The 14147-nt window shown below is 43.8% G+C and overlaps 1 protein-coding gene across 1 annotated transcript; it reads left to right on the top strand.

Annotated features, from left to right (window-relative positions):
- Positions 1-4321: 4321 nt before the first annotated feature.
- Positions 4322-8207, top strand: LOC103633738 (subtilisin-like protease SBT4.3). Its single transcript, XM_008655431.1, has 10 exons — positions 4322-4423; positions 4511-4632; positions 4900-4991; positions 5426-5663; positions 6037-6541; positions 6666-6727; positions 6794-7027; positions 7094-7205; positions 7313-7526; positions 7618-8207. The coding sequence occupies exons 1-10, from the start codon at positions 4322-4324 to the stop codon at positions 8205-8207; spliced, it is 2271 nt and encodes a 756-aa protein (XP_008653653.1).
- The last annotated feature ends 5940 nt before the right edge of the window (positions 8208-14147 follow it).

Genomic DNA, 14147 nt, shown 5'->3' with positions numbered 1-14147 from the left:
ATTATTAGAAATACACAAGCTAAGTGTGATAAATTAAAAAATAAGAACAAGTCTTTGATTGCTCGGTATGACATAGTTGTAAAAGCAAGTGATGAGATAAAATATAAAAATCAAGTTATGTCATCAACTACTAAATAGCTTAAGAATTCCCTTAGGCCCCGTTTGGATCCTTAGAATTGAATTCCATTCTAATAATTCTAATTTAAGCACATATCAATTAAGCTAATACAGTTTTATGCAAAAATATATATGTATACTATTATTAGCAAGAAGTTAGAGATATTTATGTGCTACATTTTTGCTGTAGAGGAGTGAGCCAAAGAGTGTCATATAAGTTACATATAGAAACATATTCTAGTGATACATAAAATCATTCTCATCCTCCACCCCAGGAATTTAAGATAGTCTTATATCTGAACTTTGGAAAGTGGTGGAATGTTAAATTCCAAACCAAATAGATCACTTTATTGAATAAATTCTAATTCCTCAAAAATAAATCGATCCAAACACCCCATTAAGGATGTTAAATGGAAATATGACAAATTCGATGAAACAAATAGGGAGCTTAATGATGGACTTCTCTCTTTCAAAGAATATTACACTCAAATTATAATTAATCGTGGAAATATTATTATTGTATATGACATTTTTCTATCAAAAGACATAAGGCTAGTAACGACATTTCTAAGATTGATGTAGCAACATCATGTGATGACTTGAGTATGAACATTGAACAAGCAACTATCATATATACAAAAAGTGGAATACAAAAAACTTCTTGAGAACATTAAAGAAATCATAGTAGAGAATGAGAAGCTAAAGAAAGATTTAATAGATGTAACTATGAAATAAAACATTGTCATAGAGAACAAAGTTATTGATAGAGAATTGGATCTTAACAATATAGGCTTAGGGAAGAAAATAGAAAACTCAAACAAGAAAAGAATCACCTTGCTATCGGCTTGCAAAAGTTTAATAAGGGTATATACCTCCAAAATGAGTTACTTATGAACATTGTCATGGAAGTGGATAGCAGTGGTATTGAGAACCAAGCCTTTAGGGAAAACAGGGCACACGTTTAGGCCTAAAAAGATATGGGTTATGAAATACTTGGTTGAGAAAGTTGTAGGCCCCCATCAAGTTTACATACCTAATCGTCAAGCTTGATCCTCCTTGCATGTAGGTGAACTACAAGGCAGTGGGAGTCATTGGGTAATAGATAGTGGTTACACTCAACATATGGATGGTGACTCATGGATGTTAACCTCACTTAATGAAAAGTGGATGATAAAGAAAAGATTACCTTTGGGAACAATTCAAAGGGAAAAGTAAAAGGGTTAGGAAAAGTAGCCATATCAAATGACCACTTAGTTTCAAATGTTATCATTGTTGCATATCTAAGCTTCAACTTGCTATCCATTAGTCAAATATGTGATCATGTATATCAATGTTTATTCATGGAGAAAGAGGTTGTTGTGTCTAAAGTGGATGATCTCCAACTTATATTCAAAGGGTTTATATACAACATTCTATATTTAGTGGATTTTTACCTTGGAAAATGCTAACATGAGGACTTGCCTCTTTATCAAAACATCACTTGGATGGTTACGGCATAGGAGGTTAGCTCATGTCAGAATGGGGACACTCAAGAAACTATTGAAGAAAGAAATGGTTAGAGGTTTGAATGATGTTGTCTTTGAGTAGGATAAACTTTGTAATGCATGTCAAGTTGGAAAACAAGTAGCAAATACTCATCCTACAAGATCTTTCATATCAACATCAAGGCCACTAGAGTTACTTCATATGGACTTATTTGGTACAATATCTTATGCTAGTGTGGGTGGAAACCTCTATTGCTTGGTAATTATGGATGATAACTCTAGATGTACTTGAGTGTTCTTTCTTCAATAAAAGTCTGAAGTTGCATCTATATTTAAGAGATTTGCCAAGAAAGTTCAAAATGAATTTAATCACAAGATCAAGACAATTAGAAGTGATAATAGAAAAGAATTTGACAATATACACATTCACGGGATCAATCATGAAGTCTCTAAAGCATACACCCATAAAAATGGTGTAGTTGAGAGGAAGAATAGGACCTTGATCACCCTTGGAAGAACCATGATAGATGAGTATAACACACCAGAAAGGTTTTGGGTCAAAGCTATATATCAACACCATACATGTTGCTTGAGAAGACCCCCTATGAGTTGCTCAATGGGAAGAAGGTTGTCGTCACTAGTTGGGGAGGGCTTAGGGAAGGAGATTGACCTTATGAAACCTGCATGAGCATGAAAAATAAGATGAATCTTAGGGCCTCCATCTTGAACTCTGGAAAGGTTGAGGGCATAGTGGTGATGGGGAAGTTTGTTGTTAGTCTCCTCCTTCCTCTCCTCATATTCTTATTTTTTCTTTTGCTCCTCTCTTACTCATCTTCTACGTGTTCTCTATGTGAGAGAGAGAATGATGAGGAGATGGTAAGGGGGTAGTGGGTGGGTGTGAGAGAGGCAAGGTGGATGACAGGTCATGTAGGGTGAGGTATGGTGTAGACAGGAAATCAATTGCATGTCATTGGTGTCACTGGTGTTGTGAGATTGTCTGTTATGTATTGTTGAACTGCTCAATAGAGCAATGTTTTGTGCAAAACTTGTGCAGACTTGTTAACTTGATATGGAAGTTTTTGGAAATAGGAATTCTAAGTCTAGATTAGACTCATGATGCTGGTGAAAATCGAATTGGAACAATTTGATTTTGACACTACATTTGAATCGCCCTATATTCAGTTTGACTCTATATTCGAAGATACATAATATGCAATCAAATATTACCCTTGCATGCCCCTTGCCATAAGTTTTGTATATTCCAACAACAATTGAATCTCTTTGTATACATTCTAGTGTTTTAAATTTTTATATTAAAAAAACAGCCACCCCTAAAATTACCGAAATTCATGAAGTTTTGCCGACTTTTTAAAGACCTTACACTTGAAATATGTATCTAAACAAATATTAGCATGATTTATGACTACATATCTTTTGTGTATAAAAATAGAAAATATAAGTGTAGTGTTATATAGCACGTATATATGCATTACGAAATTTTAGATTTTTCTTTCGGCCACCTCAAAAATTTCTTAATTTGTGAAATAATCAAATCGCGTCGGTAGCAGCTATCAACAAACATCTCGCGGACATGTGCTAGGAGCTAGCCTATAGGCTAGGATGAATAACGCTAGCTCATATCCTATCTTCTATTTCAAACTCCATTGTGAACCATTCTATTTACAGTGTAACAGTACAAAATAGTGTTTTGCATGGCCATATACCTCGCATGTGAGGTGTGTTAGGCTGAAACGGGTGACACCTAGGTTACGCTCCATTTGTTAACACCACGATACACACATTTACGCTACAATAGACGTCATTTGTTAACATTATTTCGTGTGAAAATAATATAGAATAAGTTTATTTTCGAGGGTTTAACCCTCGGAAATTTCAAATTCAGTTTACCTCTAAACAAATTAAAACAATACAAATTAAAACAATTTCGACCGTCAGAAATAACTTACTTAGCGTCGAAGGTGGCAGGTGCGAGCACAGGGCCGAGGGTGAGGGGCGCTAGCGAGATGCACAGATCTGCAGGCAAGAAATGCCGGCGAGGCCGTGGAGCTGTGGCCGGCGAGGATGCGGGCACCGGCAAGGTGGGGGTGTTGGTGAGGGGGTGGGTGCCAACGAGCGCGTGCATCAGTGAGGTGGAGTGGCGGTGGTGGCGACGGGGAGCTGTCAAGCGGTGGCGATGGGGAGCTGGCGAGTGGCGCGGGGCGCTTATTTGGAAAAGTGAAACAACGTTGTCTTTAAAATATTTTATGTCCGATGGTTTGTCCGACGACTGACAGATAAACCGTTGAATATTACATTATATCCGACAGTCCGGCTGCCAGCCATGGATGTTAGGTTAATGTTGGTCGGCTGGCTCTAAAGTCGTCGGAAGGTCGGATGTTTTCCGTTTTTCTGTTGAGCTCTGCTGTTCAAATAAAAAAAAGTTCCTGGGAAAACACGACACGATAAGCCTAGCACGCTGAATATTCCAGCAGCAGGAGACCGATATATTTCGTGGAACTGCGTACGTACTTTCCGGTGAGGTCGCCAGGACGATGAGCGCCAGGCCCTTGCGTTGTTTCCTAGCTAGCTAGCTGGCTGCACAAGGCTACGGAGCGAGCAATGCCACGCGTCTATACTATCATAGTTTGGCTGTAGATATATATATATATACCGCGCTGCACCAACAGGCGTCGTAGGAATCAGTAGGACGTACGTACACCATGCCTCGTCCCAGAACAGTGCCGCCGCTGCTTCTCCTCCTCCTCCTCCTCCTCGTCGCTGTCTTCGCCACCTCTGAAGTACCCACCAGCGATGGCGGCCAGGTCAGACTCAGACCGGCCATCGACCTAAGTAGACGTCGTCGTTGTTAGTACTTGCATGGCATCTGTCTGATCGTACATGACGAGCAGGTCTACATCGTGTACCTGGGGCACCTACCCAGCACGGATGCCGATGCGTCAGAACCTGGAGGCTTCTCTGCTGTAGAATTTGCTCACCACGGCCTGCTGAACCAGGTCCTCGACGACGGCAGGTCTGATGAAGATGTCTTTTCAGTGTTCACCAGCTAGCAGAGAAGAGTAGCACCTGACATTTATTTCAGGACCAATCACGCTAGTGCCTAGTATTATAAATTTCGGCGTCCAGTTCGTGGCCGCCTGCAGGCGGGCACATTTTTTTTGTCAGGCTATACGTATAAATCATCTCAAAAAAAAACAGGAGTATTAATTTGTCGAAGTTTTACATTCTCATGTTTTTGTCAGAGTGTGTAAACCTATATACTGCGTTTGTCCTTTTGCAGCTCTGCTTCAGACAGGATCCTCCGTAGTTACAAGAGAAGCTTAAATGGCTTCGCTGCCAAGCTAAGTGAAGAAGAGGCGCATAAACTTTCTGGTTGGGCAATTAACAAGCCTTTCTTTTCATTGCTGTTATTTTGTGAGATTGATATATTTCAGAGTTCTGGTTTTTCTGCGTACCTATAACAGTAGCTTTTGCTATAATAACCAGCCATTATATATAAGAGGATTACAGCTGGAAATAAGTGATAATCCCACCAAAACTTCGATTATGTCTCGATTTTGTGGGAAACCGATTCATCCTACCGTATATATTAAGGTCTGTTTGGTTAGACTGTGACTATAAAAAACTGTTGTAGGCTAGGATAGGTTAGATCGTGGCAATAACTTAACTATTTGGCTGTGATAGGTGCGCCTAATAAACATTGGCAAAACAAATATGTTGGCCTAAGATCAAATTTATTAACCTTCAATTTATTTTGAAGCGTGAATGAATCTAGCTTTATTTTATACAATATTCATTTTGGTTAGGCATGAATGGCGTTGTCTCGGTCTTCCCAAGTAAGACCCTTAGGCCTTTGACTACAAGGTCTTGGGACTTCTTAGGCTTCCCTCAAACGCCCAAGGAAGAGCTACAACTAGAGGGAGACGTCATCGTCGGTATGCTCGACACCGGTGTGTGGCCTGACTCCCCGTCCTTCTCCGACGAAGGCTTTGGCCCACCGCCGAGCAGGTGGAAGGGTACATGCCACAACTTCACGTGCAACAAGTATGAAAAATGCCTCTTGTGTTACTATCTACCTAAATAGAATTAGTTCTTTGAGAGAGTTGACCCTTTATTTGATTTTTTTAGCTATGCATTTTCTCATGTTGGAGCTTCAAAAACACTTAATGCTAAGATGTTTTATGTTGTTGTGATAACATCACATATTTATGATTTCGTTTCTAATTCAGCTAAAGACTTCGTTTTCGGCATTCGTGCATATATGGCCACAACATAGCATTATTTTCAAAACAGAATTGACAGTATTATCAGGAGCCCTTAACTTGAAGCTCTCCCGGCCGGTCCCTAATGAAGAGTAGATTTGCGTAATACACATGACCCAAACTCGCTGCTAAACTACAGCTTTGCGTATGTGCAGTAAAATCATCGGAGCTCGCTCCTACGACCTAACAGGATCCAGCTCTGAGTCGTCGCCGCTGGACGACGCGGGCCACGGCAGCCACACGGCGTCCACCGTGGCTGGCATGGCAGTGGCCAACGTGAGCTTCTACGGCCTGGCCGCCGGCACGGCCCGCGGTGCGGTGCCGGGTGCTAGGCTCGCCATCTACAAGGTGTGCCAGGGGGAGGGCTGCAGCGACGCCGACATCCTCGCGGGGTTCGATGACGCCATCGCCGACGGCGTGGACGTGATCTCCTTCTCCATCGGCAGCTCGTCCCCGTCCGACTACTTCAGCGACGCGCAGGCCATCGGCTCCTTCCACGCCATGAGGCGTGGCGTGCTCACATCGGCGGCTGCGGGGAACTCGGGGCTCGACGGGGGCTATGTTTGCAACGTCGCGCCGTGGATGCTGTCTGTGGCGGCGAGCAGCATCGATCGCCAGTTCATCGACAAGATTGTCCTTGGGAATGGCCAGACCATAGCGGTCAGCGATGAACACTAGCTAACTGCTTTGTGTTGTGCCGTCCCTATATATATATATATTTTCTTCACAGGAATGAAAAGGGTAACCACTACAACTATATATTTTTTTCTTTGTTCTGTTGCAGGGATCCTCCATTAACACCTTCGCAACGATAACAAATGCCACACTTGCATTCCCTGCCAACGGGTAAGAGACGATATATACATACTTGCAAGTTGCAACGATGGTATGTTTGCTAAAAAAACACTGCAGGTCCTGCGATCCAGAGAGCCTCGTCGGTGGTACTTACAGTTACAAAGGCAAGATCGTTCTGTGCCCACCCCAGGAGGGCCATCTCAACGACGGCTCAGGTCCTCTCTTGGCTGGTGCAGCAGGTGCCATCTTAGTCACCCGTGCACCCGACGTCGCTTTCACTCTGCCTCTCCCTGGTCTCATGGTAACTCAGGACAATTTCGACCAAATCATGGCGTATGTCAACAGCACTAGGTGAGCTCACTAACCAGGCAAGCCTGTATCATGCTCTATTTTGCAATAATCATGCTCTATTTGCAGTAATCCTGTGGGTACCATCGACCGCACGGAGACGACGACGAACACGCAAGCTCCGGTGCCTGCCTCCTTCTCTTCTCCAGGTCCCAACTTGATCACCACTGGTATCTTGAAGGTGCGCTAGTAATAAATGTCATTTCATTTCATGGATTTTCTTGTAGTCATAGTTAAAAACACTATTATATATGCATGTACAACGTTCAAATTAAAATGCACATGCAGCCGGATCTATCTGCGCCAGGGGTCGACATCATCGCCTCATGGTCGCCGCTGTCATCGCCCTCGGACAATCCTAACGACACAAGGAAGGTTCAGTACAACATCATCTCCGGTACATCCATGGCGTGCCCACACGCGAGCGGGGCCGCTGCGTACGTCAAGTCGTTCCACCGCGACTGGTCGCCGGCGATGATCATGTCGGCTCTCATCACCACCGGTACGAGTACGACCACGACCGGTTGTTATCATATCACAAAATATAACGCATGGTTGTTATCGTGTTCATCATGCGTGCGTGTATTATGCAGCCACTCCGATGGACACACCGGGCAACTCCAACGCGACCGCGCTCAAGTACGGCGCCGGGCAGCTCAACCCAACAAAGGCACATGACCCAGGCCTCGTGTACGACGCATTGGAGGGCGACTACGTGGCTATGCTTTGCGCGGCGGGGTACACCCAAAAGCAGCTAGCGCTGATCACCGGCTCCAACACCACGGCCTGCGCCAATAGCTCAACGACGACGTCACCCGGCCTAGCCGCCAGCGGCGGCGACCTCAACTACCCGACCATGGCGGCCAGCGTCGAGCCGTGGAGCAACTTCACCGTCGCCTTCCCGCGGACTGTTACCAACGTCGGGGCGGCCGCAGCTGTCGTCTACGACTCGAACGTTGAGGCCGCTGATGAACTCGTTGTTGACGTTTCACCCACCAGGCTAGAGTTCAGTGCGCAGAACCAGAAGGTCTCGTTCACCGTGATCGTGTCCGGTGTGGCAATGGCGGAGGGCGAGGTGCGCTCGGCCGCCGTCGTGTGGTCTAGCAATGAGCATGAGGTGAGGAGCCCGGTGGTGGTGTACGCAGCAACGGACGATGACGACGACGCGCAGCAACGAGCATGAGTGCGTAATTTGGGTGCACACGCACTGGTCTCTACGAATAAAAGGTTTCCTTCTTTTGGATGTATACCAATAAATAAAGTCTGTGAGCCCAAGTAGATTACAGATAATGGTTTGAGGGAAAAAATGGTAAGAGATCGGATGTTTTGGAGACGTGGATCAGTGTTAGTTGCTGATAGATCCACTTGAGCATGTAGTTCAACTATATATGTCAGTTTGGTGGTTCTTGTTAGAAAGTTAGGCATTTTTAGTTTTAATTTAATCCAGAAAATCAGTGCGATATATGTGATGACATGTATGTGCATGTGTGTATAACTACTCGCATAAGCAGTAAACAGCAATGAAACATGCACAAATACGAAGAACAGAGTGTACCCAGCGGAGGGACCGATGCTCAAGGCACCAGTGGCTCCATTCACACGAGACATCTCGTGTGTTTGTTCGATGTAGTCGTACGAAGTCGGTGCAGGAAGATGTACGCAGTGCAGTCCCTCGAACGGTCGCCGGGAAGAAGAACAGCAGCACGCGTCAACTTGGGTAGGCGACGAACAGCAAGCTGTGGACGATCACGCGAGCAGTCGCGAACGCGTCAACTTGGGTAGGCGACGAACAGCAAGCTGTGGACGATCACGCGAGCAGTCGCGAAGACGCTCCCCAAAAATCTGATCGCCCGCACACCCGTGCAAGTGTATCTCTGCGGTCGGTGATTTCGGAGGCCTGCTCTCCCACTCTCTCTGTGCTCGCAGAAGATGGGACGGGAATGTGTTGTTTGCAATTCGTGTGAGATAATTCGCGTGACTGGAAGAGCTCTCCCTCTCCATTCTTATAGCCGGTCAGAAGAAGGGAGAAGAGCAACGGACAGAAACGGTCGCGCATTAGAACTGGAAACGGACGGTTATTATGACGGGAGCCACGAGCCACGAGCCACGAGCCACGAGCCACGAGCCACGAGCCACGAGCCACGAGCCACGAGCCACGAGCCACGGCCACGGCCACGGCCACGGCCCGGCCCGGCCGGCGGCGGCGGCGGCGCGCGCGCGCGCGCGTGTGGCAGTCTTTCATTCTTTTCTCAACTTCTCAATAGATGCACCAATGGTCCACCTATTTAAGTTGATTGATTTGTCCTTTGAACTTCCAATATGGTACTAAATAATTAGTACACCATAGCATTAAAGTGGGCCATTAGCATTGACTATTATTGAATATTAATTTGGGCCAAGCCCACATTAATCCAACAATCCCCACCAAATGCTAAGTCACACAAAAAAGCTCTCATCATCTCAAACGTTTGATATACTGGTGTTTCGATGGAGACTGTTAAGTTGAACATCCACCTAGAACTTAGACTACACTTGACCACAACTGCACAATGGACTAGGCCTTGAATTGGCAGTTTTGCGTGGAATGAGTTTCATCTAAACTCTTTACCAGTACTAGATTGCTGAACGCATCCCCTCTGGTTGGAGCATATAAGTCAAACTCCATAGCCTTTCATGGGTATCTAGAGACCACCCAGATCTCATAAACTGTGACTAGCAGTTAACCCATATAGGTATGTTCCTCTAAAGATGTTCTGTAGGACAACATCTTTGCTTCACAAAGCCACTTGGAACATATTAAGGTGTAAACACCAACCTACCTTACAGTAAGGAAAGATATGCATCTGAAATGAGCCTTATTAAGGGTCTTTCCTCTCAGTCTACCACTAGCTTGTTTCACCATTCTAATTCACGGGATCTCCGATCACATAGAACAGGTTACCACTATGATAAACTTTAGGTGGGTCTCATGCCCATCTCACTTGATGCACTATCTATCACACTACGTGATAGCCCCTTAGTAAATTGATCTGCCAGATTTTTAGACGTATGGACATAATCTAACGCTATTACTCCGGAGTTTCTCAATTTCCTGACAGATTTCAAACGCCTCTTTATGTGCCTTGTCGACTTCATATTATCCTTAGAACTGTTTATCTTAATTATTACAGTCTGATTATCACAGTTCATGGAGATAGCCGGCACAGGTTTTTCAACCACCGGTAAATCCATAAGGAGTTCACGAAGCCACTCAGCCTCAACTGAAGCGGTATCTAATGCTGTGAGTTCTGCTTCCATAGTCGACCTCGTTAAGATGGTCTGCTTGCAAGACTTCCATGAAACAGCACCACCTCCAAGTGAAAACACATATCCACTTGTGGCATATATCTCATCAGCATCAGATATCCAGTTTGCATCACAATAACCCTCCAACACTGTTGGGTACCCGGTATAATGGATGCCTAAACTCATAGTACCCTTTAGATAGCGCAAAACTCTCTCAAGAGCACGCCAGTGATCATCTCCCGGATTTGAAACAAATCGACTAAGTTTGCTCACAGCAAATGAGATGTCAGGCCTCGTAGCGCTAGCTAAATACATGAGTGAACCAATTATTTGGGAATATCTCAATTGATCCCTAGCTATCCTTCGATTTTTCTTTAATAGCTTACTAGGATCATAAGGCGTTGGAGCAGGTTCACATTCGCTAAAACCAAAGCGACTCAAAACCTTTTCCACATAATGGGATTGCACAAGTGTGATCCCACCAATGCCTTCTCTCAGTAGCTTAATGTTAAGAATAACATCAGCTTCTCCCAAATCTTTTATTTCAAAATTATTAGACAGAAAGTCTTTTGTCTCTTTAATCACATCAAGACTCGTCCCCAAGATTAGAATGTCATCAACATATAGGCATAAAATTACTCCCTCGCCCCCACCATACCGATAGTATACACACTTGTCTGCTTCGTTCACAACAAAACCGGCAGATGTCAAAGTTTTATCGAACTTTTCATGCCATTGCTTAGGTGCTTGTTTTAGGCCATATAAAGATTTCAATAATTTACACACCATGCCTTCTTGACCGTTTGCTACAAACCCAGCTGGCTGCTCCATGTAAATTTCCTCATCTAGCTCTCCATTTAGGAATGCTGTCTTAACATCCATTTGATGGACGAGTAGACCATGAGAGGCAGCCAAAGAAAGTAGCACACGAATTGTGGTCAATCGAGCCACAGGTGAATAAGTATCAAAGAAATCCTCACCTTCCTTCTGTGAATAGCCTTTAATTACAAGCCTCGCCTTGTACCTTTCAATAGTACCATCAGGCCTAAGTTTTTTCTTGAACACCCATTTACTTCCAATGGGCTTACACCCATAAGGACGCTCAACTACCTCCCAAGTTGCATTAGACATAATAGAATCCATCTCACTCCTTATTGCTTCCTTCCAAAAGTCAGCATCAGGAGAGGAATATGCCTCTTCAATGGTACTTGGTGTGTCATCCACAAGATATACAATGTAATCATCACCAAAGGACTTTGCAATCCTTGGTCTCTTACTCTTTCGAGTTGATACATTGTCATTTTCCACATGATTATGTATATGGGATTCCTCAGTGTGTTCTACCGGAATAAAATGCTCATGGGGTATCGTTGGTTCATCATTAGACGTATCATGTGTAGCTTTCATGGGAAATTCGTCCTCAAAAAACGTAGCATCTCTGGACTCCATAATTGTACCAACCAACATGTCCGGTACTCCAGAGTTTATAATTAAAAACCTATATCCAATGCTGTGGAAAGCATACCCAAGGAAAACACAATCAACAGTTTTCGGTCCTAATTTGCGCTTCTTGTTAATTGGCACATTTACTTTAGCCAAACAACCCCAGGTGCGCAAATAGGAGATATTTAATTTCTTCTTTTCCCATTCCTCGAATGGTGTGATTTCTTTGTTCTTTGTGGGAACTTTATTCAGGACATGACACGCCGTCAAGATCGCCTCACCCCACCATTCCTTAGATAGCCCTGAAGTCTCTAACATGGCGTTAACCAAATCAGTTAGAGTACGGTTCTTTCTTTCAGCAACCCCATTGGATTGTGGTGAGTATGGCGGTGTCCTCTCATGAATAATACCATGTTCCACACAAAAATCAGAAAAATCACCCGAAAAATATTCTCCACCACGATCAGACCTTAACCGTTTAATTTTCCTCTCGAGTTGATTTTCAACTTCAGCTTTGTAGGTCTTAAAATAATGCAAAGCTTCATCTTTTGATTTTAAGAGATACACATAACAAAATCTAGTAGAGTCATCGATAAAAGTAATAAAATATCGCTTGCCTCCTTTAGTCAATATTCCGTTCATCTCACATAAATCGGAATGTATTAAGTCTAGTGGTGCCAAATTCCTCGCCTCCGCAGCCTTGTGAGGCTTGCGACGTTGCTTAGATTGCACGCACACCTGGCACTTAGAACCTTTGACTAAATCAAATTTCGGGATTAAATTTAAATCTGCTAACCGCGAGACACAACCAAAATTGATATGACAAAGTCGTGAATGCCAAATATACGACTCATTCGAAACAACATTGTTCACAGACTTATTACACGCATCATGCAAAGATAAGCGGAACAAGCCTCCGCTGTCATAGCCTTTTCCAACAAACGTTCCATACTTAGACAGTATACATTTATTAGACTCAAAGACAATTTTGTAGCCATCTCGACACAATTGAGAGCCACTAACTAGATTCTTTTTGATGGAGGGGACATGCTGCACGTTCTTCAATAGCACCGTCTTTCCCGAAGTAAACTTCAGAATGACTGTACCAACACCAAGAACACGCGCATGTGATCCGTTCCCCATCAGCAAGGCTCCAGTCCCTTTGCACTGATAAGAAGAAAATAAAGAAATATCAGCACACACATGAATATTAGCACCGGTATCAGCCCACCACTCATGGGATTGACACACTGAAAGAACAGTAGGTAAAAGATTACCATACCCCGATGTTCCTTCTGCAGTCTCGCTAACAACCATGTTTACTGTTTTCTTCTCTTGAGCTGGTTTTTTCTCTTGCTTAAATTTGCGGTCTGGACAAGCGCTTGCCCAGTGATCAGTACTCCCGCAAACAAAGCAACCAGCTCCTTTGTTCTTCTTTTTGAACGAGGCTGCCTGCTTGGGCTTCGTGGCATTCTGTTGCTTGTTCTTCTTTTTATTATTATGTGATGCATTGGAGTTCTTCTTTTGTACCATATTGGCACTAGAAGTCTCAACTCCTTTTCCACGAGTGTCTTTTGCTCTCGCCCTCTCCTCAACATCAAGAGAACCAATAAGCTCAGCCACGCTAAACTCTTGTCTCTTATGTTTTAGAGTGGTAGCAAAGTCCGTCCAAGAAGGTGGCAGTTTAGCGATAATACCGCCGGCCACGAACTTGTCAGGCAAGACACATGGGAATTGTTCGAGTTCTTTAGCCAGTGCCTGTATTTCATGAGCCTGTTCAACTACAGGACGGTTTTCCACCATCTTATAGTCAAATAGCTGCTCCATGATGTACAGCTCGCTACCAGCATCAGAAACACCAAACTTCTCATCTAATGCATCCCATAACTCTTTTGCAGATGTGCACGTTAGATAAGAATCAACATACTTGTTGGCAAGAGCGCCAATCACGGCGCCTCGAAACAGGTTATCGGCAACGTCGAACATTCTCTCCTCTTCAGGAGTGAACTGTTCGGGTTTCCCCTGTGCGGCGTGATAGCAGTTCATTGCGGTCAACCACAGTATCATCTTACTACGCCATCTCTTGTAAAATGTCCCATCAAAAGGTTCACTTGGTTTTAACGCAGCAGCAAAACCACTAACAGAAAAATGCCTAATATCAGATTTTTGGAATGTTAGAAAGTTAGGCATTTTTAGTTTTAATTTAATCCAGAAAATCAGTGCGATATATGTGATGACATGTATGTGCATGTGTGTATAACTACTCGCATAAGCAGTAAACAGCAATGAAACATGCACAAATACGAAGAACAGAGTGTACCCAGCGGAGGGACCGATGCTCAAGGCACCAGTGGCTCCATTCACACGAGACATCTCGTGTGTTTGTTCGATGTAG

This window comes from Zea mays, chromosome 7, assembly GCF_902167145.1.
Source record: "Zea mays cultivar B73 chromosome 7, Zm-B73-REFERENCE-NAM-5.0, whole genome shotgun sequence".
Classification (NCBI taxonomy): domain Eukaryota; kingdom Viridiplantae; phylum Streptophyta; class Magnoliopsida; order Poales; family Poaceae; genus Zea; species Zea mays.
This window is presented reverse-complemented; position numbering and strand designations above follow the sequence as displayed.